The sequence below is a fragment of the Hyla sarda genome, chromosome 9, assembly GCF_029499605.1.
Source record: "Hyla sarda isolate aHylSar1 chromosome 9, aHylSar1.hap1, whole genome shotgun sequence".
NCBI lineage: Eukaryota > Metazoa > Chordata > Amphibia > Anura > Hylidae > Hyla > Hyla sarda.
Genome location: NC_079197.1, coordinates 72,142,591 through 72,164,893, shown reverse-complemented (window position 1 = coordinate 72,164,893; position 22,303 = coordinate 72,142,591). Strand labels below are relative to the sequence as shown.

General features: G+C 42.8%; 1 protein-coding gene across 5 annotated transcripts in view; it reads right to left on the bottom strand.

The window, feature by feature from the left end:
• Nucleotides 1-22,303, bottom strand: part of LOC130290989 (mitochondrial ornithine transporter 1-like) — a 46,991-nt gene that overhangs the window by 11,308 nt on the left and 13,380 nt on the right. For 2 of the 5 annotated variants that reach the window (XM_056539282.1, XM_056539285.1), the window contains exons 2-5: nt 9,608-9,866; nt 3,308-3,448; nt 1,971-2,137; nt 1,732-1,890 (exon numbers count right to left, since the gene is read on the bottom strand). In XM_056539282.1, coding sequence (XP_056395257.1) covers nt 1,732-1,890; nt 1,971-2,137; nt 3,308-3,448; nt 9,608-9,866 — 726 coding nt within the window. Of the gene's footprint in view, nt 1-1,731; nt 1,891-1,970; nt 2,138-3,307; nt 3,449-9,607; nt 9,867-9,987; nt 10,033-11,274; nt 11,371-22,303 lie in introns of those variants that run through there. The other 3 variants (XM_056539284.1, XM_056539283.1, XM_056539286.1) reach the window with 3 other exon arrangements.

Here is a 22,303-nt window from a genome sequence, read left to right as displayed (position 1 = left end):
GACAGGTCCTGTGGAGATGGGCCTTGGGCAGGAGAAGTCTTTATGATGCCCGGACCGGATAGTGGAAAAAGGAAAGGTGAACGACTCCGATGAGAGAACAAGTCCCCTGTGAGTATCTAAATGTGATTATAACCATTTATTCTGTCTGCAGAGTGATTTCTGGTATCTACCTCTTTATAGTCCATGTGGGAGATTTATCAAAACCTGTTCTGAGGAAAAGTTGCCCATAGCAACCAATCAGATCGCTGCTCTCATGTTTCAGAGGCTTTCTTAAAAAAATCTAAGTTATCTGATTTGTTGCTATGGACAACTGCTCCATTTTTCCTCTGCACAGGTTTTTATAAATCTTCCCCCGTATGTGGAAATACTCCAATAATAATTTTTGGGCAGTTTCACAGTATTCAGAATAGGGTATATTAGATTATAGCAGAGTGTGTCGCAGTAAAATTACTTTGCAGCACAATGTATTACTGCACTACAATCTTCTATAAAGTAATTAGAAATATATCATTAGGAAAAAAATGGGTTGGGGGGTGGCCCTGGGGCGGACTCAGGGGCAAGACGGGGGGGGGGCGCGGCTGGCCTTAAGCTGCGTAAGGGGCCCCAAAATTTCTGATGGCAGCCCTGATTGCCAACAAAGGGTATATAACAAAGTATTGAGATGAACTTTCGTTATTGACCAAATACTTATTTTCCACCATAATTTGCAAATAAATTCTTTAAAAATCAGTGTGTGATTTTATGGATTTTATTTCTCATTCTGTCTCTCATAGTTGAGGTATACCTATGATGAAAATTACAGGCCCCTCATCTTTTTAAGTGGGAGAACTTGCACAATTGGTGGCTGACAATACTTTTTTGCCCCACTGTACATAACCAAGAGGCACAAATGAGTTGTCTACTCATACATCATTCAGGGGCCAGAGACTGCATAAAACACATATGGCACTATTAAATGTCACCAGAGACTGGGTCCGGATGTATTTTAAAAAGGTCATTGATGCCATCAATGATTGAATCACCAGCTGAAGTCACTTGGCACAATCTACTTGCACAGTCTTATTAACGCTAAGGAAGGGATCCAGAAATAAAGGTTGGAAGATCGGAGATCAGTAAGTGTGGGGGAATTAAACATTTTCCAGACAGGAAGCCCTGTGGTTTCTAGCTACGCCCCTGCCATTATGCATTCTCTGCCGAGTCCGCAGAAAGAATGAACAGGTTCATTCTGCGGACGCGGAAATAGGAATTTGCACTGTATAGGAAATAGAAATTTGCACGGGACTCTGTTGCTCCGGAATCTGTGTGGAATTCCGCATGGAAATTCCAAAGTGTGAACATAGCCTTAGGGACTGCTCATATCAGGTATCACAAGTATGCCTCCAGCATACACCATTAAAATATGAAAAAGATGTTATGATATACCATAAGGTTCAAACACAAAACAGTGTACTTGTGACTTCATTTGGTCTCTATTATATTGGTATAGATTTATTTGCTAGACACAGAAGCATTGGTAAACTGCTCTTTTGTATCTTGCAATAAAACGGTCTGAACCCTATGGGTATGCAGCAGTATACCTTTTTGATGGCATCCACAGTGAGCTGAGCAGCAGAAATATAATGTGAACATTCCCTTATACATCATTTTTGTGCCCACCTTTTTGTTTTGGGTGAAAAGATGCATCAAAACAGGTCAATATATACAACATCCCATAGATATAGAGGAGCTCACCTTCTTTCTTTAATATGTGCAGCAAGGAAATCAAGAAACCCCCAGAGGGAGACGCTATGGACAAAACCTGAATTCTTGACTTCACAGAGTCCACTGGATATACAGAGAGCCAAAAACAGGCCCCACCCACACCGCCACTTATTGTGACTACAAGTGCACCTGTAAATACAGCCATGTCTTAGATACATCCTCATATGAAACAAATCCCATACAGTGTTTCCCCATAGTTGATAGTTTACCTGGTTGATCTCCAGAACTTGAATTAAGAATTCTGCTGCTCAGCTCATAGCCACCAAAAAAGAAGAAGTACCCAGGAATTTCCCGCAGCCATGTGCTGCTGAGTCCACGGTAGAGGCCACAAACACCTTCTGTTTTCAGGATATCACAAACAATGGACCAGGGTGTGCTAAAAGGTTGTAAGAAATATTAAACAATGTTAAAGCAACGTGCAACTAAGCAATCATCATATGCTTAAAACTCTAGAGTTTTTGGCACCTGGGGCATATCCAATATTTGGAAACCCAACCACCCCCTCTGGTGCTGGCGACGATGACCAGTGATGTCACCACTTGCGCCAGGACAGAGGTCACACTCCTCCCCCAGGTGAAGGCTGCAGCCTGAAGCGGTCATCAGGATGCAGCTTCTCTTTAGCTGGTGATCGCTGAACTGGGGATCTGACACAAGTGTCCTGGATTTCCCAGCTAGTGACCGGAAATTTAATGTGTACACACCCAGGTCAGTGGCATGCCTCTATAGCAACAGTACGGGAGATAAAATAAAATAAAAATTGTAAATAGAGCAATAACACATAATGAAGAAATCGCAGGTGACTATATCTTTCAGTTGGTTAAATGGCCTGGGAATGGAGCAAAGACATCCTCTGCTAAATAGAAGTTTTAACTATCTGAAAAAAGGCCAATTACAAAAATGAAAGAGGTTGTCTCATAAAGATGGCCCCTGTTTGGATATTACTGATCACAATTGGGTTCAATTGTCGTCTGTTCTGGCTCATAACGGGAAGCTTCAAGAGTGAGAGCCAATAACTAAGATTTCTATATGACCCAACATGACAAAACTAGAATAAAAAGTATTTAGGCAGCACATCCAAGTTTGTATGGACGGATGTTGGATCAAATCTGGTGAGGCATACAACCAGTTATAATTAGGCGTGTTTTCTATGCTGCTGAAAAATTATTTTCTATATGACCTAACATTACGTATAGAATGTGTTTTTTTTCTGATGAATCAACATATGTGATTAAACACATAAAACATAATGTGATACAAATCAGGTATGTACTTGAAAACATTTCCTATTCGCAGGATACATGTCTGATCACAATGGGGTCTGACCGATGAGACCCACTGCGTTCTGCAGATTGGGACCCAGTCTCTCCCTGTGCATAGATCAGTGCATCTGTACGCGCTCCATGCACTGTTATGTGAACGTTGGAGATACACAAACACTCTGTATGGGTTTCATGCTGAAATGTGGCTCTTTACACAGGGAAATTGGGCAGTCCCAGCAGTCACTGTTGAAGTGCCCCTTTAATATGCGCTGCTGTAATACACTCACCTCTTATTTGTTATGCCTTTGTATCCAGACATTCGCATCTCATGCTGTGTTTGCATACGGCACTTCACCAGTTCTGTTGGACAAAGTACCAGTGAGGAGAAGACAGAAGCCAAAGAGCCCGAAGTAGCCTTGTGATAGTCTCTAGAGAAAACAATATTGTAAGAGACTGCCTCCCACTAGCTTTATTATGGGCTGGTATACAGAAATTAAAAATAAAATCAATAAATAAAATGTTTCTCTTCTATGAGATTGTTCTAATAAAAATTCACCCATATGCTGCAATTGTGGCTTGTTAGCTCAGTATATTACATGTACAGAAAAAAGAAGTGGTAAGGAAAAAAAAAAAAAGAAAAAAAAAGCCTGTGCTTCATGTAGTAAACTGTTCGGAAAGACAGACAGTTCTGGACTGGAAGTGCTCACTTTGTTAGAAGGCATCTTTAGTGCATGTAAAACACATAGATGTGATGTAGTGCTGTTTCTGCAACATGTGCATGAATGTCTGCAAGCCCCATTAAAGATGAAGTCTGAAACAATTCTGCAACAAATTGAGAATGTACACTACTTCAAAAAATAAAAAGGGAACACTAAGATAACACCTCATAGATCTTAATGAACTAATCGTATGAAATACTTTCGTCTTTACATAGATTAATGTGCAGACAAAATCACACAAAAATTTATCAATGGAAATCAAATTTATCAACCCATGGAGGTCTGGATATGGAGTCACACTCAAAATCAAAGTGGAAAACCCCACTACAGGCTGCTGATCCAACTTTGATTTAAGGTCCTTAAAACAAGTCAAAATGAGACTCAGTAGTGTGTGTGGCCTCCACGTGCCCATATGACCTCCCTACAATGCCTGGGCATGCTCCTGATCAGGTGGCGGATGGTCTCCTAAGGGATGTCCTCCCAGACCTGGACTAAAGCCAACTCCTGGACAGTCGTGGTGCAACATGGCGTTGGTGGATGGAGCAAGACCTGATGTCCCAGATGTTCTCATTCAGATTCAGGTCTGGGGAATGGGCGGGCCAGTCCATAGCATCAATGCCTTCCTCTTGCAGGAACTGCTGACACACTCCAGCCACATGAGGTCTAGCATTGGCTTGCATTAGGAAGAACCCAGGGACAACCGCACCAGCATATGGTCTCAAAGGGGTCTGAGGATCTCATCTCGGTACCTAATGGCAGTCAGGCTACCTCTGGCAAGCACATGGAGGGCTGTGTGCCCCCCCAAAGAAATGCCACCCAACACCATTACTGACCCACTGCCAAACTGGTCATGCTGGAGGATGTTGCAGGCAGCAGAACATTCTCCACGGCATCTCAAGACTGTCACATCTGTCACATGTGCTCAGTGGGAACCGGCTTTCATCTGTTAAGAGCACAGGGCGCTAGTGGCGAATTTGCCAATCTTGGTGTTCTCTGGCAAATGCCAAATGTCATGCACGGTGTAACACGGCTGTAAGCACAACCCCCACCTGTGGACGTCAGGCCCTCATACCAAACACATGGAGTCCGTTTCTGACCGTTTGAGTGGACACATGCACATTTGTAGAGGATGCCCCCTTGTTATATATACAGTCCTGGGTATGAATAGATCATGGTAAAGATCTCTGTACGGTCCCCTGATATATTTATACATAGTTGTTAGGTCGCCCCTCAGCCTTCTTTTTTCTAAACTAAATAACCCTAATTCTGATAATCTTTCTGGGTACTGTAGTCCTCCCATTCCCCTTATTACTCTGGTTGCCAGTCTTTGAACCCTCTCAAGCTCCACTATATCTTTCTTGTACACTGGTGCCCAGTACTGTACACAGTATTCTATGTGTGGTCTGACTAGTGATTTGTACAGTGGTAGAATCATTTCCTTGTTGTGGGCCTCTATGCCCCTATTGATGCACCCCATGATTTTATTTGCCCCCGACACTGGTCACTACAGCTAAATTTACTGTTAACTAAGACTCCCACGTCCTTTTCCACATCAGTCGTCCCAAGTGTTCTCCCATTTAATACATAATCCCAGCCCGAATTTTTCATCCCCATGTGTATTACCTTACATTTATCAGTGCTGAACCTCATCTGCCACTTCCCAGCCCAAACCTCCAACCTATCCAGATCCATTTATAACAGTGCACTGTCCTCTATTGTGTTTACCGCTTTACAGTATCATTTTAGTATCATCTGCAAAGATTGCTACTTTACTATTCAACCCCTCTACAAGGTCATTAATGAATATATTAAATAGGACAGGACCCAAGACTGATCCCTGTGGTACCCCACTAGTAACAGTCACCCAATCAGAATAAGTACCATTAATAACCACCCTCTGTTTCCTATCACTGAGCCAGTTATTTAACCACTCACACGCATTCTCCCCCAGCCCAATCCTTCTCATTTTATGCACCAACCGTTTATGTGGCACTGTATCAAATGCTTTGGAAAAATCCAGATATACGACATCCAGCAATTCCCCCTGGTCCAGTCTGGAACTCACCTCCTCATATAAGCTGATCAGGTTAGTTTAACAGGACAGATCCCTTATAAAGCCATGCTGATATGGAGTCATACATTTATTTTTATCAAGATATTCCAAAATAGCATCTCATAGGCTAGGTTCAGACTACGGAATCTCCCGGCAGAAAATTTCCGCCCGGAGATTTCGAGTGCGGCTGATTCAGTCGGCGCTAGGACCGCACGGACACTGCAGTCTCCAATAGACTGCAATGTGTTCCGCGCGGATTTCCGCCTGAAGAAAGAGCACCGCCTTTCTTCAGGCGGAAATTTCCAAGCGGATTGTCCGTTCACAAATTCCGCTTCACAAATTCCGAAGTGTGAATGGAAAAACCGTCACTACACTATACCTTTTTGAAAGCGGAATTTCCGACCTGCAATTTCAAAGCAAAATTGCAGGCGAAAATTGCGTAGTCTGAACCGAGCCTTAGAAAACCCTCAAACAATTTACATATAACAGAGGTTAAACTAACAGGTCTATAATTCCCCTGGTCACAATTTGTCTACTTTGTAAATATTGGCACCACATTTGCCATGCGCCAGTCCTGGGGAACAGTCACTGTCACTATAGAGTCCCTGAATATTAAAAATAGAGGTCTGTCTATTACATTACTTAATTTCTTTAAAACACGGGAGTGAATGCCATCTGGACCTGGCGATTTGTCTATTTTGATTTTTTGCAGGCGGCACTGTACTTCTTCCTGGGTTGGACAGGTGACCTGTACTGGGGAGTTTACCTTATCTCACTGTATTTCACCTGGCATTTCATTTTCCTCAGTGACTACAGTGGAGAAGAATGTGTTGAATATATTTGCTTTTTCCAGATCCCCGTTTATAATTTCTTCTTAATCGTCTTTGAAAGGGCCTACACTTTCATTTTTGACCTTTTTGCTATTTATATAGTTAAAGAACATTTTGGGGTTAGCTTTACTCTCTTTGGAAGTCTGTCTCTTATTTTATTTATTTATTTTATTTTTTTCCACATATTTTACATTTTCTCTATAGATTTTTTAATGCTTCTTCACTGCCATCCTGTTTTAGTGGTTTAAATGCTTTATTTTTGTCATTTATTGCGCCCTTAACGGTTTTATTCATCCATATTGGTTTTCTTTTATTTCTGATCCTTTTATTCCCATATGGTATACACATCTTACAGTGAGAATTTAAGATATTTTTAAAAGTATCCCATTTAATGTCCGTTTTCTTGTTTTTGAGGACATTGTCCCATTTTATATTGTTACGGACTTCTGAGTTGGGCAAACTTTGCCTTTCTAAAGTTCAATGTTTCTGTGGCCCCCTCGAGAGATTCCCATATTGAAAAACAAGTTAATATGTATTATATTATGATCACCATTTACTAGGTGTCCTACTTGCACATTAGTTACTCTGTCAGGTCTGTTGGTTAATATTCAGTCTAGTAGGGCGCCCCCTCTGGTTGGGCTCTGCACCATTTGGGACAGATAATTGTCTTTAGTTATAGTCAGAAACCTGTTTCCTTTATGAGATTCACAGGTCTCAGTCTCCCAGTTTATATCAGGATAGTTAAAGTCCCCCATTATTATCACATCATTTTGATTTGCTGCCTTGTTTATTTGCTTCATTAATTGATCTTCCATTATGTTTGGTGGCTTATAGAAAACCCCTATCAGAATTTTTTTTATTTTTCTCTCCATATATTTCTACCCATTTTGACCCCACATTATCGTTTCCCTCCCATATTTCCTAATGCAGTGCGGCCTTCAGACTGGACATTACATAAAGACAGACTCCTCCCCCATTCTGTTTTGTCCGATCCTTCCTGAATAGGCTATAACCCTGTATGTTGACCGCCCAGTCACAGGTATCATCCAACTAAGTCTCTGTTATACCCACTATGTCATAATTCTCCTCAGACATCAACCACTCCAGTTCATCTGTTTTATTGGTCAGACTTCTGGCATTAATCAACATGCAATTCAATGGTGTGTGTTTTTTCTTCCTTTGAAGACTATCATAACTTTTCTAACCCCTCCCACCGTTCCACCCCCAGGTACATTAATAAGTCCCCCCTCTCTATATTTATACATTTATTTCAGAAATTATTACCTTGGAGGTCCTTGCCTTAAGCTTGCGGCCTAAGTCCCTGAAATCATTTTTAAGTTTCACAATGTTTTTATTGAATTTTATAAACATAAGAAATGTAACATATAACATTATGGCATCAGATGTGTCAGTTTACATATAAACATGCATAATAACCTTGACTGGTGGAGCATAATCGTTCATCCAAACAGTGTTACGCATATTCACAAAGGATCTATTAGGTCCAAAAGGGACCTTACTCCACCTACCCTCTTACTTTGTTATTGATGCCAATGTGTACCATGACGGCTGGGTCCTCTCCAGCCCCACACAGCAACCTGTCAACCCGATCCGCGATGTGCCAAACTAGAGCACCAGAAAGACAACACACTGTTCAGCGATCCCGGTCTTTGTGACAGATCGCCCTGTCTGTCCCCCTAATAATCGAGTCCCCCACTACCAGTACCTGTCTGGCCTGCCCTGCACTTCTCCCTCCCTCCTTACAGGAGCAGACACCCCCCTGGCGGTCAGAGGCAGAGTTTTGCTGCAGTACTGCTAGCTCTGAAGTGGCATTCCCCTCATCTGCCAACCAAGCAAACTTGTTAGGGTGTGCCAGATCAGGACTAGCCTCCCTGACACTTTTCCCTCTACCCAGTTTTCTAACTGTAACCCAGCTAGATGCCCGACTGTCCTGCACCTACATCCCACTATCCTCCCCCACCTCTACCCCAGAGAGTACTTGCTCAGTGAGCAGGAGACTCCTCTCCAAGCTGTCAATGCATCTCAGTGTTGCCAGTTGCTCCTCTAGATCCATGATCTAGGCTTCAAAATGAACAACTCACACACATCCTGCACAACAATATGCACCCTCAAACTGTTGTTCAAGGATTGCATACATTGAACAGGATGTACACCGGACTGCATGATCCAACATGGAGGCCATCTAGTTATGGGGATTTCACTGATTAACTGCCAACAGACAGTATATATTACAGATTAATTCTCTATAGACCTTGTGAGTTACAGTCTCTACAGTAAAATGACACACAGCGATCTCAAACTCTGTTTTCTAACTCTCTTGCAATGCCTCTCTTACCAAAGCCCTCTCAGACTGAGCATGCTCAGACAGAGTCCCAAACTAAGATTTAAGCACCTGTGTGTGACCAATCTACCCCTCACCCTAGAGGTAGACTGGAGAAAAAACGTGAAAAGGCTGTTTAGATTCTAGCAGTGATCAACTGTGCAACTTTATGTACTCACACAAATCCCTCCAGCTTCACAAATTCACTCTGCACAGGAGATATTCACTCCGCACAGCAGCACAATTCACTCCGTATAGCAGATCTTTCAGTTTTCTAACTCTCTTGCAATGCCTCTCTTACCAAAGCCCTCTCAGACTGAGCAAACAAAGTATTAAACAATTGAGCGCTTCCATGCAAAGCTATAGAACACTTCACATGGAACAGCAGTGCCTGCTTTAAAACTTTGTATGTTAACCTCAAGCAATGGATTGTAATTAATTGAATGGTGTCCCCACATGACTGGTTCAATGCCCAAATAACTGCTGCCATAGATGCCCGAAAACCTCAATCCCCCCCTCTCAGATTTACAATTGCTAGAAAATAATGGCTGACAACACAGACACATGCATGCTAGGAAATGCACTTGTATCATGTTAGTAAGAAAGAGCAGGACATCACCAAGGATCTGTAATAGAGCACACACCTAAGCTGTGATGGATCTTGCATCCCCAGGACCTGACACACAAGATTCTGACAAAAGCCATAACATGCAAACAGCACTGCATTTTCTGAGACATTTGCTAACAAAGCCGGAACGGTGCCATGATACAACCCACGCATTCCCTCTACACGGTATGTTCGCACTGTGCAGTCCATAAAACTTCGATACATTGATGGGAAAGTCTGCATCTTAACCTTGGCTGTGTCAAAGGGCTGTCCACTGACCACACAGGCCACACCGCCTAAAAAGGAAAATAGCAAAAATTGTGAAGACATAAGAGTTGAAGAAAACAAACACATAAGATGTGCCATGTTGTAATATCAAATTATCAATCTCATTAAAAAAATTCACTTAAAAAGTACCTGTCATTTGTAAAAACTTTACGGAATGTAGATAACATATGTATATTTGTAATATACATTTGTGGTACTCTGGTGGTGTAGCGCAGGTATTACTAGGGGCAGATGGTAATAGCCCAGTGACAGATGGTAATATAATCCCTTGTAATCTTCCTGATGCCAGGATGTGGTTGTAGGTGTAGGGCACCGCCAACCACTAACCCAGAAACGGCATATATTAAATGAGAGTCCAAAGCAGGTTTTGATGCCACTGGAGCTTTACTGAAGAAGGCAATATAACAGTCTTTACAGATAGCCAACTTCCACAGAGGTGACGGGACACAGGGAACCTCTCAGGCTTGCTTGGACTTGTAATGATGATGCAGACCATTGTGCTACTGTAATGACTTGGGTAGGAACAGTAGAGACTTGACTTGCAGATTAGATGTGGCTGCAGACTTTTAGGCTTTGGCCTAGCTGTACTGGACTGAACTTGTACAGGACTGGTGCTTGCTTTAGTGTCCAGGAAGTGAATGGAGAAGAAAAGAGACCAAGTGTGGAGACTACAGCCCTTTATATATCAGGGGCTGGACTAAAGCCCATTGGTAGCTGTTGCCTGTGGTTACCTGTGCCCCTGGGTATCAGGTGATCACATATCACATGACCTTAGGAAGGTCCTATACAGTTTAAACATCCTAATTACCTTTGCACATAGCTTATATTCACTGTACAAGACCTAAAATAAACAAACATACATAAATGTAGAAATTATAACCTAGGGGGATCCTGCAGGAGAGCCCTGTGGACTTGAGGGACTCTACCTTAGGGGACTTTAGGAAACTGTACAGAACCATGTTCTGTACTGGGACACGACACATTGTTTACAAAATGTGTATATTTTGTGGGTGAAAAAATCCTGGCTTGTCCCTGCAGCTATTGCCTGTGTGTCTCTGTGTAGAGACACAATACAGGAAGTGTGGGTGGACAAGCAGGGCTCTGTGCAGTGAGGCTCTGACATGATTCCGACTCACAGCAGGATGATTGAGGAGCCAGCAGCCTGCATAGATCCCTGCTTGTCCAGCCCACACTTCCTTTATTTTGCCTCTGCACAAACACACAGCCAATAGCCAGAGGGACAGCATTTTTTCACCCCCCAAAAATATAATTTTTTTAACTAATTTATCTTACAAATTAACTACAATGTTATAAAAAAAAATTGTGTATATATTTAATTTATTAGAGATCGACCGATTATCGGTTTGGCTGATATTATCGTTTACGATTTTGGACATTATTGGTATCGGCAATTACCTTACAGATATGATGACAATGCGCCGACCATTTTCTTAAACAGGGCTGTGCTGCAGCTGGATGCCACTAAGGCCACTTTCACATAGCTGTCGGACTCTGCTATCCAGATGGAAGTTTAGCAGAGAAAAAAAAAAAAAAATAGTGCAAGCATTATTTTTTTTTTTCCCTCCGCGAAATTCCTGTACAATTACCGGTTCTTTGATGGACCCCATGTAAGTGAATGGGGTCCGCCAGGGCCCAGTAGTAGCAGTTTCCTTCCGACCCGTTTTAGGGTCCGATCGTCTCAAAAAGAAAAAAAGCTGATCGGACCATTAACAGGTTGGATGCTAACAGCAATGTGAACCCAGCCTTAGCATGAAAAATAGAGTAAAGAGGATGCAGTACTGAATCAGCACCATACTCTCTTCTATCCCAAGATCAGTGGGGTCCTGGATTTCACAGCCACTTTATAATAAGGTAATGGTATATATTTTTTCATAATTCCTCCATTACATATTAGAATTGATTTTAGTCTGAATAGAAAAAAAAAAACCCTACTGAAATCAATATTACAGAATTAAAATACGCTGCATCTTTATTTGTCCCTTATTGCATCTGTATATCATCAGTAATACGGTAAATACATTTCCTACCTGGAAGACAGCCCTTCCATATTAATTGTACAGAAATATAGATGTGGCAGACCCAAGAATTTCTACCTCAGATTTGCCCTGTGTCATGCCACGGATTCCCTATTTAATAGGGCTTATCTGCAAGAGCTCACGTCTGCCACGTAAATTTTTAATCCTGTGTGGAAAACTTAAAGGGGTATTCCAGGAATTTTTTTTATTTGACTATGCTGCAGGGGCTGTAAAGTTAGTGAAGTTCATAATATAGTGTCTGTACCCGTGAGTGACGTTCTCACAATTCTTCTGTGATTGTCACTCCAATATTTATTTTTACCAGCATACAAAATGACTGTTGTCTCAGATTTTTCCCAGCTTGCAATGCGGCCGAGATCTGATTCACTAGTCAGCTGATGACAGGGAGTCTGTCTGCTTCAATTGGTGGAGGGATCAATCTGCAACTAATGCAACAGCTGTAGGCACCCTGATTGAAAACCACAGGTCTTCTGTTTCAATGGGTGGGGTGGCTGATGTGTGGGAGAGAGGAAAATGGAATTGTGGGATTTGTAGTAAACAAAATAAAAAAAATTTAAATAAAAAGTAAAACAGGAAATACTAGTTCACAAACAGCTAGCCACAGTGTTATGGTAATCTCATGACATAGCCGTTAAGCCCCAAGACAAGTGCAGATCCTTCCTAAGCATGTCCATTACTGCATGCCAGGTACATACTAAAATCACCTTATGGTGCATAACCCCTTTAAAGGGTACCTCTCATCAAATAAACTTTTGATATATTTTAGATTAATGAATGTTGAATAACTTTCCAATAGCATGTTAATGAAAAATATGCTTCTTTCTATTGTATTTTTCCCGATCAGTCCTGTCAGCAAGCATTTCTGACTCATGCTGGAGTCCTAAACACTCAGAGCTGCCAGCCTGCTTTGTTGACAGCCAAACAGGCTGTGAACAAAGCAGGCTGGCAGCTCTGAGTGTTCTCCTTTGTGAACAAAGCAGACTGGCAGCTCTGAGTGTTTAGGACTCCAGCATGAGTCAGAAATGCTTGCTGCCAGGACTGGTAGGGAGACCCCTAGTGGTCATTTCTTCAAAGTGGAAAATTAAATAGAAAGAAGCATATTTTTTAATAACATGCAATTGTAAAGTTATTCTGCATACATTAATCTATAATATATCAAAAGGTTTTTTTTTTGATGAGAGGCACCCTTTAACATGACTGCACAACATGTCAAAAAGTTTTTACAAATGTTCAAACTTCAGAATTTCCGTGTGGAACTCTGCATTGTATTCAATGGTATTCTGCAGAGCTGTGCACACAGCGGAATTTTCGCGCCAGATGTTTCTGGCATGGAAATTCCGATTTTCGTGCCTGCAAAAAGAATGAACCTGTCCATTTTTTCTGCAGACTCCACACAGAATGCATAGCAGTCTATGAGATGGCGCATTCCCATGTGGTCTTAACGTTGTTATGCTGGTGCCCACAGTCTTGGAAATGTCCGTACAGAGATTTTCCGTGCGGACATTACCATGTGTGAACATAGCCTAATGCTTTAAAGAAGTGATTTAAGCTTAGAGAAAATACTGGATACTACTGCAACTTACAGGAGGTCAATAAACATTGCTTGGAGTTTAATTTCATTGACAACTTAAAAGGAAATCTGTCACCAGTGTCACCTGCACTAACCTGTTGGTACCGACAGGTCGTGCAGGTGACCTGGATGACAATGGTACTTGTCCTGTTCCGTGGCGGGGATCTTTGTTAATCTTGGCCGTTAGCTCGAGCTCCAGGCATCCAACTTGGGGCATGGGCGGAGCTTAGCTACGTCACCGCTGAGGCTCCCTGCTGGGTCCCACTGCTAGAGAACAGCAGCGGTGAAGTTACTAAGCTCCGCCCGTGCCCCAATCTGGGTGCCCAGAGCTGGAGCTAACAGGAAGATTACCGGTGATCCCCACCACGGAACTGGACAAGGTGAGTACCGTTGTCATCAGGGTCACCTGCACTGTCGGACAGGTTAGTGCAGGTGACAGATTTCCTTTAAAGGGGTACTCTACTGCCTAAGTGTTCGTAACATTTTGCGGGCACCGGGGCTCGCATTCAGAACAAAATGTTTCAAACGCTGAGGAAGTGGAGTACCCCTTTAATACAAGAGTTTTCTTTTTTTTTTTTCCCCTCTGGAAAAATGTATATAAAAATAATTTCAAATGGTCACTTTCAGTTGTCAAAAGTTTTGATTAGCGGGGGTCTGAGTGTTTAGCCCTCCACCGATCAGAAGAACGTGCTGGGAGAAGTTCACGCTTGTAAGTCTATAAGAGTGTTTCGATCAGGTGACATTGAAACAGGAGAGAAGTCAATTGAGATCTACCTGCTCATTCTCCTGATCGGTGGAGGTCTACAACACCCAGACCACCTATAAATCAAAACTTTGACATGCCGCTAAGACATCAGAAGCTTTGGCAGCCATTTTCAACAGAATACACGTGGGAAGCTGCAGACCTCTTTCCATTACCCAAATAGATTTAAAAAAAAAAAAAAAAAAAAAAAAAAAAAAAAACTAAAATCTGGGAGCTCTATGTGGACCGAAAAGACTCACAACCAAGGATGCTGTGTTACACACAACCATATGTGCCAAATTGGACTAAGAAAATATATGGAAACAGTCCTACTAGGTAATGGGAGCAAGAGAGATAGAATAGTAGAAAAGAGAGCGTGAGAATCAACTTTATTACATAATTTATTGCTTAAAGCGTACCTCTCCGTGCAAAAAAAAAAAGAAAAAAAGTGATATGTTACTCAGGACCCAATCCTGATCATGTGCATATAATTTTTATGTGTCTAGGACCTATATATCCAGAGATATAAGCATTTATCTGCTGGTGAGTTACTTTTTCATTGTGCAAGCTGGAGGGGGCGTGTCAGTCTGTCTCCCTCACAGGAGCAAGCCTGGGCAGTCAGCCAATCAGTACTCTCTACTCTGTAACCCTTGCCTCTCTGCTTTTATGCTGTGTCATGTGTCAGAGGAAGACTTGGAGCTTGCCTGCAGTAATCAGAAGACATTATGGTGAATTCATAACAGGATAAAATGTATAAATATAAGAATAGATCTTTATAAAATTAGTGCAAGGATTTTTTTTAGATAAAAGTACAGCATTTTTATGAATACATGTTCTGTTTTATCTTCTCCTAGTAAAGCTGGATGCTAATCAGCATAGCTGTCACTATGTGTGTCATTGATCTTTCACAGACTCCTGAATGTCTGATCAACTTCTTTGTCATTCAGGAGTCCAAGAAAGCTTTGACTATTTCAGCATGCTGGGAGTTGTAGTTTAGTAACAACTGAAGCTGCAATGTTTGTAAATAACTGTGTTAGAGCAGTGTTGCCTCCAGCTGTTGTAAAACTACAGCTCCCAGCATGTCCACACATCCTTTATCTGTAGTTTTGCATACACAATAGCAATCTCCTATACTGGATACCGGTATGCTTTACGGCAGATATCCAGTATGCTGTAAAATCTAGACTAGTCTGTCTGGCTAAAAGACAGGCGACCCCTAGTGGTGGCTATTTTGAGCTTGAATTTCATTTAATTTAAAAAAAAAAAAAAATTTAAACAGGTGTATATTGTGAAATGTCATATTATAATGAGTCCTGCAATATATGAAAAGTTTTTAATAATGACAGTGCCTCTTTAATTATAATTAACATCCTCTGCAGTGCCCTTGCATTGGATGCGACACACAAAATAGAGTATGGATGGTTGAATCCAAAGTTATAAAATTTACATTATCTATCTATCTATCTATCTATAAAACTCAATGGGGGCGATTAAAACCGGTGCAGAGGAAAAGTTGCCCATAGCAACCAATCAGATGACTTTCATTTTTAACAAGGCCTCTGCAAAATGAAAGAAGCGATCTGATTGGTTGCTATGGGCAACTTTTCCTCTCGAAAGGTTTTGATAAATCTCCCCCAATGTGTCTATGTATGTTCCAGCATCACGTCCAAACGGCTAAAGATATTAACATGAAACTTGGCACACGTTACTTATATGTCAACAACAAACATAGGATAGGTAATTTAACCCTTACTCACCCCCATTTGCCAGGGTCGGGGTTTTGTTTAACCCCTTAAGGACACATGACGTACTGGAACGTCATGTGTCCACTCCCGATCTATAACGCGGGGCCACGGCGTGGCCCCGCGTCATAGCGGGTCGGGCCCGGCCTCTAACAACGGCCGGGACCCGTGGCTAATAGCGCGCGGCATTGATCGCTGTGCCGCGCGCTATTAACCCTTTAGACGCGGCGTTCAAAGTTGAACGCCGCGTCTAAAGTGAAACCGAAAGCATCCCGGCTAGCTCAGTGGGCTGTTCGGGATAGCCGCGGTGAAATCGCGGCATCCCGAACAGCTGACAGGACAGCGGGAGGGCCCCTACCTGCCTCCTCGCTGTCCGATCGCCGAATGACTGCTCAGTGCCTGAGATCCAGGCATGAGCAGTCATCCGGCAGAATCGTTGATCACTGGTTTCTTATGAGAAACCAGTGATCAACATAGAAGATCAGTGTGTGCAGTGTTATAGGTCCCTATGGGACCTATAACACTGCAAAAAAAAAGTGAAAAAAAAAAGTGAATAAAGATCATTTAACTCCTCCCCTATTAAAAGTTTGAATCACCCCCCTTTTCCAATAAAAAAAAAAACACAGTGTAAATAAAAATAAAAATAAACATATGTGGTATCACCGCGTGCGGAAATGTCCGAATTATAAAAATATATCATTAATTAAACCGCTCGGTCAATGGCGTGCGCGCAAAAAAATTCCAAAGTCCAAAATAGTGCATTTTTGATCACTTTTTATATCATTTAAAAATGAATAAAAAGTGATCAATAAGTCCTATCAATGCAAAAATGGTACCGTTAAAAACTTCAGATCACGGCGCAAAAAATGAGCCCTCATACCGCCCCATACACGGAAAAATAAAAAAGTTATAGGGGTCAGAAGATGACAATTTTAAACGTATTAATTTTCCTGCATGTAGTTATGATTTTTTCCAGAAGTCCGACAAAATCAAACCTATATAAGTAGGGGATCATTTTAATCGTATGGACCTACAGAATACATATCAGGTGTCATTTTTACCGAAAAATGTACTACGTAGAAACGGAAGCCCCCAAAAGTTACAAAACAGCGTTTTTTTTTTCAATTTTGTCGCACAATGATTTTTTTTCCCGCTTCACCATAGATTTTTGGGCAAAATGACTGACGTCATTACAAAGTAGAATTGGTGGCGCAAAAAATAAGCCATCATATGGATTTTTAGGTGTAAATTTGAAAGAGTTATGATTTTTTAAAGGCAAGGAGCAAAAAACGAAAATGCAAAAACGGAAAAACCTCCGGTCCTTAAGGGGTTAAAGTCCCATACAAGTGTATGGGAAATATATGTTACAGCTGGAGATATTTCGATAATACTTGGTCACATGTTACTTAAATGTCCACTTAAAATATAGGATAGTTAATTTAACCCTTAACTACCCCCAATTGTGAGGGTCAGGATTTTTGTTTAAAGTCCCATGCAAATCAATGGGAAATGTATGTTGTCACATAACTTCTGTACGGCTGGAGATATTTCAATAATACTTGGTCACATGTTATGGGTCGGTATAGAAGAACGGATAGGAGGTCAAAAGCTTCTTCCTTTGTTTGTTTTCCTCCCCAACAAGGATTAGGAAGGAAAAACCGGGCAACGCCGGGTACTCCGCTACTAAACATAAAACATGTGCGATGATCCCCAACTAACACATTTTGTATATTCGTTTGGCTGTAACTTGTGAGATGGCTAACGTTGTAGGAACAGATAATTTGCCTTTGGGACACTGTCACAAAGATCGCACTCTGTCATACAGAGAGGTAAATAGTGAAAGCGCTCGACAGCGCTGTAGATACCAATGTCTTATTCTATTTCACTTATATGGCCCAGATGGCATGGGGCCGATATACTATATAAAAAAAATCACAGGTACAGTATAGTAAAAGCGTTCAGCAGCACTGTAGATCCCCTTCATCAGTGTTACAGTATATAAACAATGCGCTCAGCAGCGCAGTAGGTCTCTTAATCCTGTCCCACTCTACTTGATTGGCCCTGATGGCACAGGACTGATGTTATAAACAAGTTAGAAGTGGAATACTGTGTGTGGAACAAAGGGAACAATTAAACAACACAATGTAACTCCAAGTCAATCACAGTTCTGTGAAATCACACTGTCCACTCAGGAAGCAACACTGATTAACAATCAATTTCACATGCTGTTGTGCAAATGGAACAGACAACAAGTGGAAATTATAGGCAATTAACAAGACACTCCCAATAAAGGATTGGTTCCTCAGGTGGTGACCACAGAACTTCTCAGTTCCATGCTTCCTGGCTGATATTTTGCTCACTTTTGAATGCTGGCGGTGCTTTCACTCAAGTGGTGGCATGAGATGGAGTCTACAACCCACACAAGCGGCTCAGGTAGTGCAGCTCATCCAGGATTGCACATCAATGCGAGCTGTGGCAAAAAGGTTCGCTGTGTCTGTCAGCGTAGTGTCCAGAACATGGAGGCGCTACCAGGAGACAGGCCGGTACATCAAGAGACAGAGGAGTCCGTAGGAGGGCAACAACCCAGCAGCAGGACCGCTACCTCCGCCTTTGTGCAAGGAGGAGCACTGCCAGAGCCCTGCAAAATGACCTCCAGCAGGCCACAAATGTGCATGTGTCTACTCAAATGGTCAGAACTACACTCAATGTGGGCCCGATGTCCAGAGGTGGAGGTTGTGCTAACAGCCAAACACCATGCAGGAAGTTTGGCATTTGCCAGAAAACACCAAGATTGGCAAATTCGCCACTGGTGCCCTGTGCTCTTCACAGATGAAAGCAGGTTCACACTGAGCACGTGACAGACTTGACATTCTGGAGATTATGTGGAGAACGTTCTGCTGCCTGCAACATCCTCCAGCATGACTGGTTTGGAGGTAAGTCAGTAATGGTGTGGGGTGGCATTTCTTTGGGGGGGGGGGGGGGGCACACAGCCCTCCATGTGCTTGCCAGAGGTAGCCTGACTGCCATTAGGTACCGAGATGAGATCCTCAGACCCCTTTGAGACCATGTGCTGGTGCGGTTGGCTCTGGGTTCCTCCAAATGTAAGACAATGCCAGACCTCATGTGGCTGGAGTGCATCAACAGTTCCTGCAAGAGGAAGGCATTGATGCTATGGACTGTCCCGCACCTTCCCCAGACCTGAATCCGATTGAGCACATCATGTCTCGCTCAATCCACCAATGCTACGTTGCACCACAGACTGTCCAAGAGGTATATATTTAAGTATATATTTGTGGTCATGGCTCGAAGAGCCCAGAGTGGGACCTGTACAAACTGTATAATACTGACCGTACTTACCGACCTGAAAACGGGAGACCATCTAGAGGACCTAAGAGGGAAAACTAGCGGATGAGGTGTGCCCAATTACCGCGACCGTGGGTATTCCTGATAGAGGGCATACCCTAGTGAGAATTATGAGAATGAGGGAGGGCTGGGTGGGTGACGCCAACGTAACACACGCCCCCAGATGTGGGAGAGGGGTGGTTATATACCCCATGCCACTCCCACAAATAAAGCCAATTAGGCTTAACACTTGTGGTCATGGCTCGAAGAGCCTAGAGTGGGACCTGTACAAACTGTATAATACTGACCGTACTTACCGACCTGGAAACGGGAGACCATCTAGAGGACCTAAGAGGGAAAACTAGCGGATGAGGTGTGCCCAATTACCGCGACCGTGGGTATGCCTGATAGAGGGCAAAGAGTCGGAGAGTCGAAACAACTGAGTTTTATTTGAATTTACAGAGCCAACACTTTAAACACCCCCGCCATCTCGGTGGACGGGTCAGGGACGTAGCGCTCGAAGCAGCCAGAATTCCAGCGCCCCAACTTCTTGATGACGTGTGCAGGGGCATTGTGTTTAGACGCTGCAGAGGCTGCTCCGATCCTAAATGAGTGACCTGAAATACAACTAGGCTCGTGTCCCAGGATTCTGACAAGGGACCGCACGTGTTTGGTGAACTGTGAAGAGGAGAGTGCTGACCCATTGACCGGCAGAAGAGGGCTGTCCGCTGGCCGTCCAGGGAACATGGAAAGGAGTTGTGTGAGGGCCAGGACCGGACACCATTGGTGAAAAGTTAGAAAATAGCGTATGGTGGCTCCCCATCTACAGGTTTTGGTGGAAGACAGAGTGAGTGCAAACCCTGCCCCGTGCGGTGATAGTTGGCTCAGGAGAGGACCCCGTGAACTTCGACCGCAGCGTGTGAACTCCCCCGGCCTCAAGAATCCGTAGAAGACCAAGTAGATCGCTGCTTTGATGACAGTGCTGAGTCTGGGACCAAACGGGTGAGTGTCCAGAAGTGAGGACATGGATCGGAAAAGGTCGCCAGTGACTGGTGCACGGGAGGGTGGTTTGGGACGTGACAGGAGAAGGATGCCTTTGAGTGCCGCCTTAATGGGGTTAGTGGACAGTAGAGAAAGTGCGTCGGGATGTGAGAGGGATCTATGGTGTTGTAACCCTGCTAAGTGAGGCTTGATGGTGTTGTAGGAGAGGTGAAGAGAAGAGTGGCAGAAACCAACATAAGCAAGAGAGGAACACACCGAAATTGTGGCAGGGAAACCTTGTTTGTGCATGAACGCGGAAAAAGAGGCTAGAGCTGCGTCATACGCCCGTGTGGTCTTGGGTGCAAGGGACTGTCTGTTTAAAGAATTTCCAAATGGCAAAAAAGAAAGAAAAGTTGGCACTACCTTGTCCCCGGAGTTAGAAGCGGTACAGTCCTGGCAGCAGCTGCAGGTTCCCCGGTGGTGCTCAGCCTTTAGAGCAACAAGCCAGCAGATACAATTTGAAGAAAGGAACAGGCGGCAACTCTCTGGTGGGTGCAAACAGATTCTTTTATTCTTGTGATGTGATAAATTACTTCTTAAAATCGGGGGAGACACAACTTCAGACTTCATGCAGTGTGTACAGGTAACAACGTCGTTTCACACACCTTGTGTGCTTCTACAGACCTACTCACTTCCTGCTGGGCGGCGCTGAAATAGCTCCTTCCAGCGACGTCAGCAGGACAGGTGAGTTGAATATGCCTCTAACTATACAAGAGATACTAAAAACAACATATGAAAAAGTATTCCAAAAAAGTTTTTTTTCTTCATAGAAAAACACTAAAATCAATTTTATCATTAAGTCCTAGCATATCTTGAGCTCTTGTTTTAAGTATGATGTAAGCTTCTCTTTGTAGCAACTTTTTGTGCCCATCCTCGCCGTTGCTACTAGCAACACTCTCTAGACTGCAAAATTGCAAATTCGAAGTATCACTATTATGCTGTGATCTGATGTGGTTGATAAATCTTGGTGAACCCTTTCCCGACCTAACGGACCAGACATGCTCTCTAAATCTCGTAAATAATGGTCTAATTGTGCTTCCCATGTAAAAGAAACCGCAACTACATTGCAAACTATAGACAATAAATTTTGATCTACAACATATAAAAATCAGAGACTATGAAATTTTCCCCTCCTAGTGAAATATTTTTACACGGACGAAAATATGAACACCAATTACAGGAACCGCACTTATGGTTACCGTCAGGTCTGGATCGGGTCAACCAATTATCACACTTGGTACTGGAAAATTTACTTCTGACTAATTCATTTTTTAAACTTCTACGAAACGTGATAATAGGTTTCTGCAAACGAATCATGCCTAGACTTGGATCTTTTTCGATTAGGGGCCAGTTCTTCAGAATAACTTTTTTGATGGTATCTGCCATCGGGGTGAATTTGAATGAAAAACAGAGTCGTTCCTTATCCTCTCTAAGACCTGGAGATGAGGAGGTCTGAATAGGACCAGAGTTTTGTGTTTTTTTTCTCCGAGAAGGAGATCGGAACGGCTCTGATTTTTGGCACGGGAAAGGGCTTCGAAGAGAAGGTCTTCTGGATAGCCTCTACACTTTAAACGTTCCAATAACTCTGAGGTTTGCACCATGAAAGTACAATCATTGCTATTTATTCGGCGAAGCCTAAGAAATTGGCTATAGGGTAAAGCCCTTTTAGTATGGGCAGGATGATAACTTTCGTGGTGCAACAGAGTATTGGAGGCATTGGATTTCCTAAAGCCTTTGTAGTTATTTGTTCCTCCTCTACACAGACCTGTACATCTAGGAATTCTAGTGAACAGCTGTCAATTTTATGTGTAAACCGCATATTGAAGTCATTTTGAGTGTTCAGATACGTGACGAAATCCTCAAACTGCTGGACCGTTCCGGTCCAGAGAATGGAGATGTCGTCCACATATCTGAAAAAGCACTGTAGATATTTAAGATACTGATTGGACGG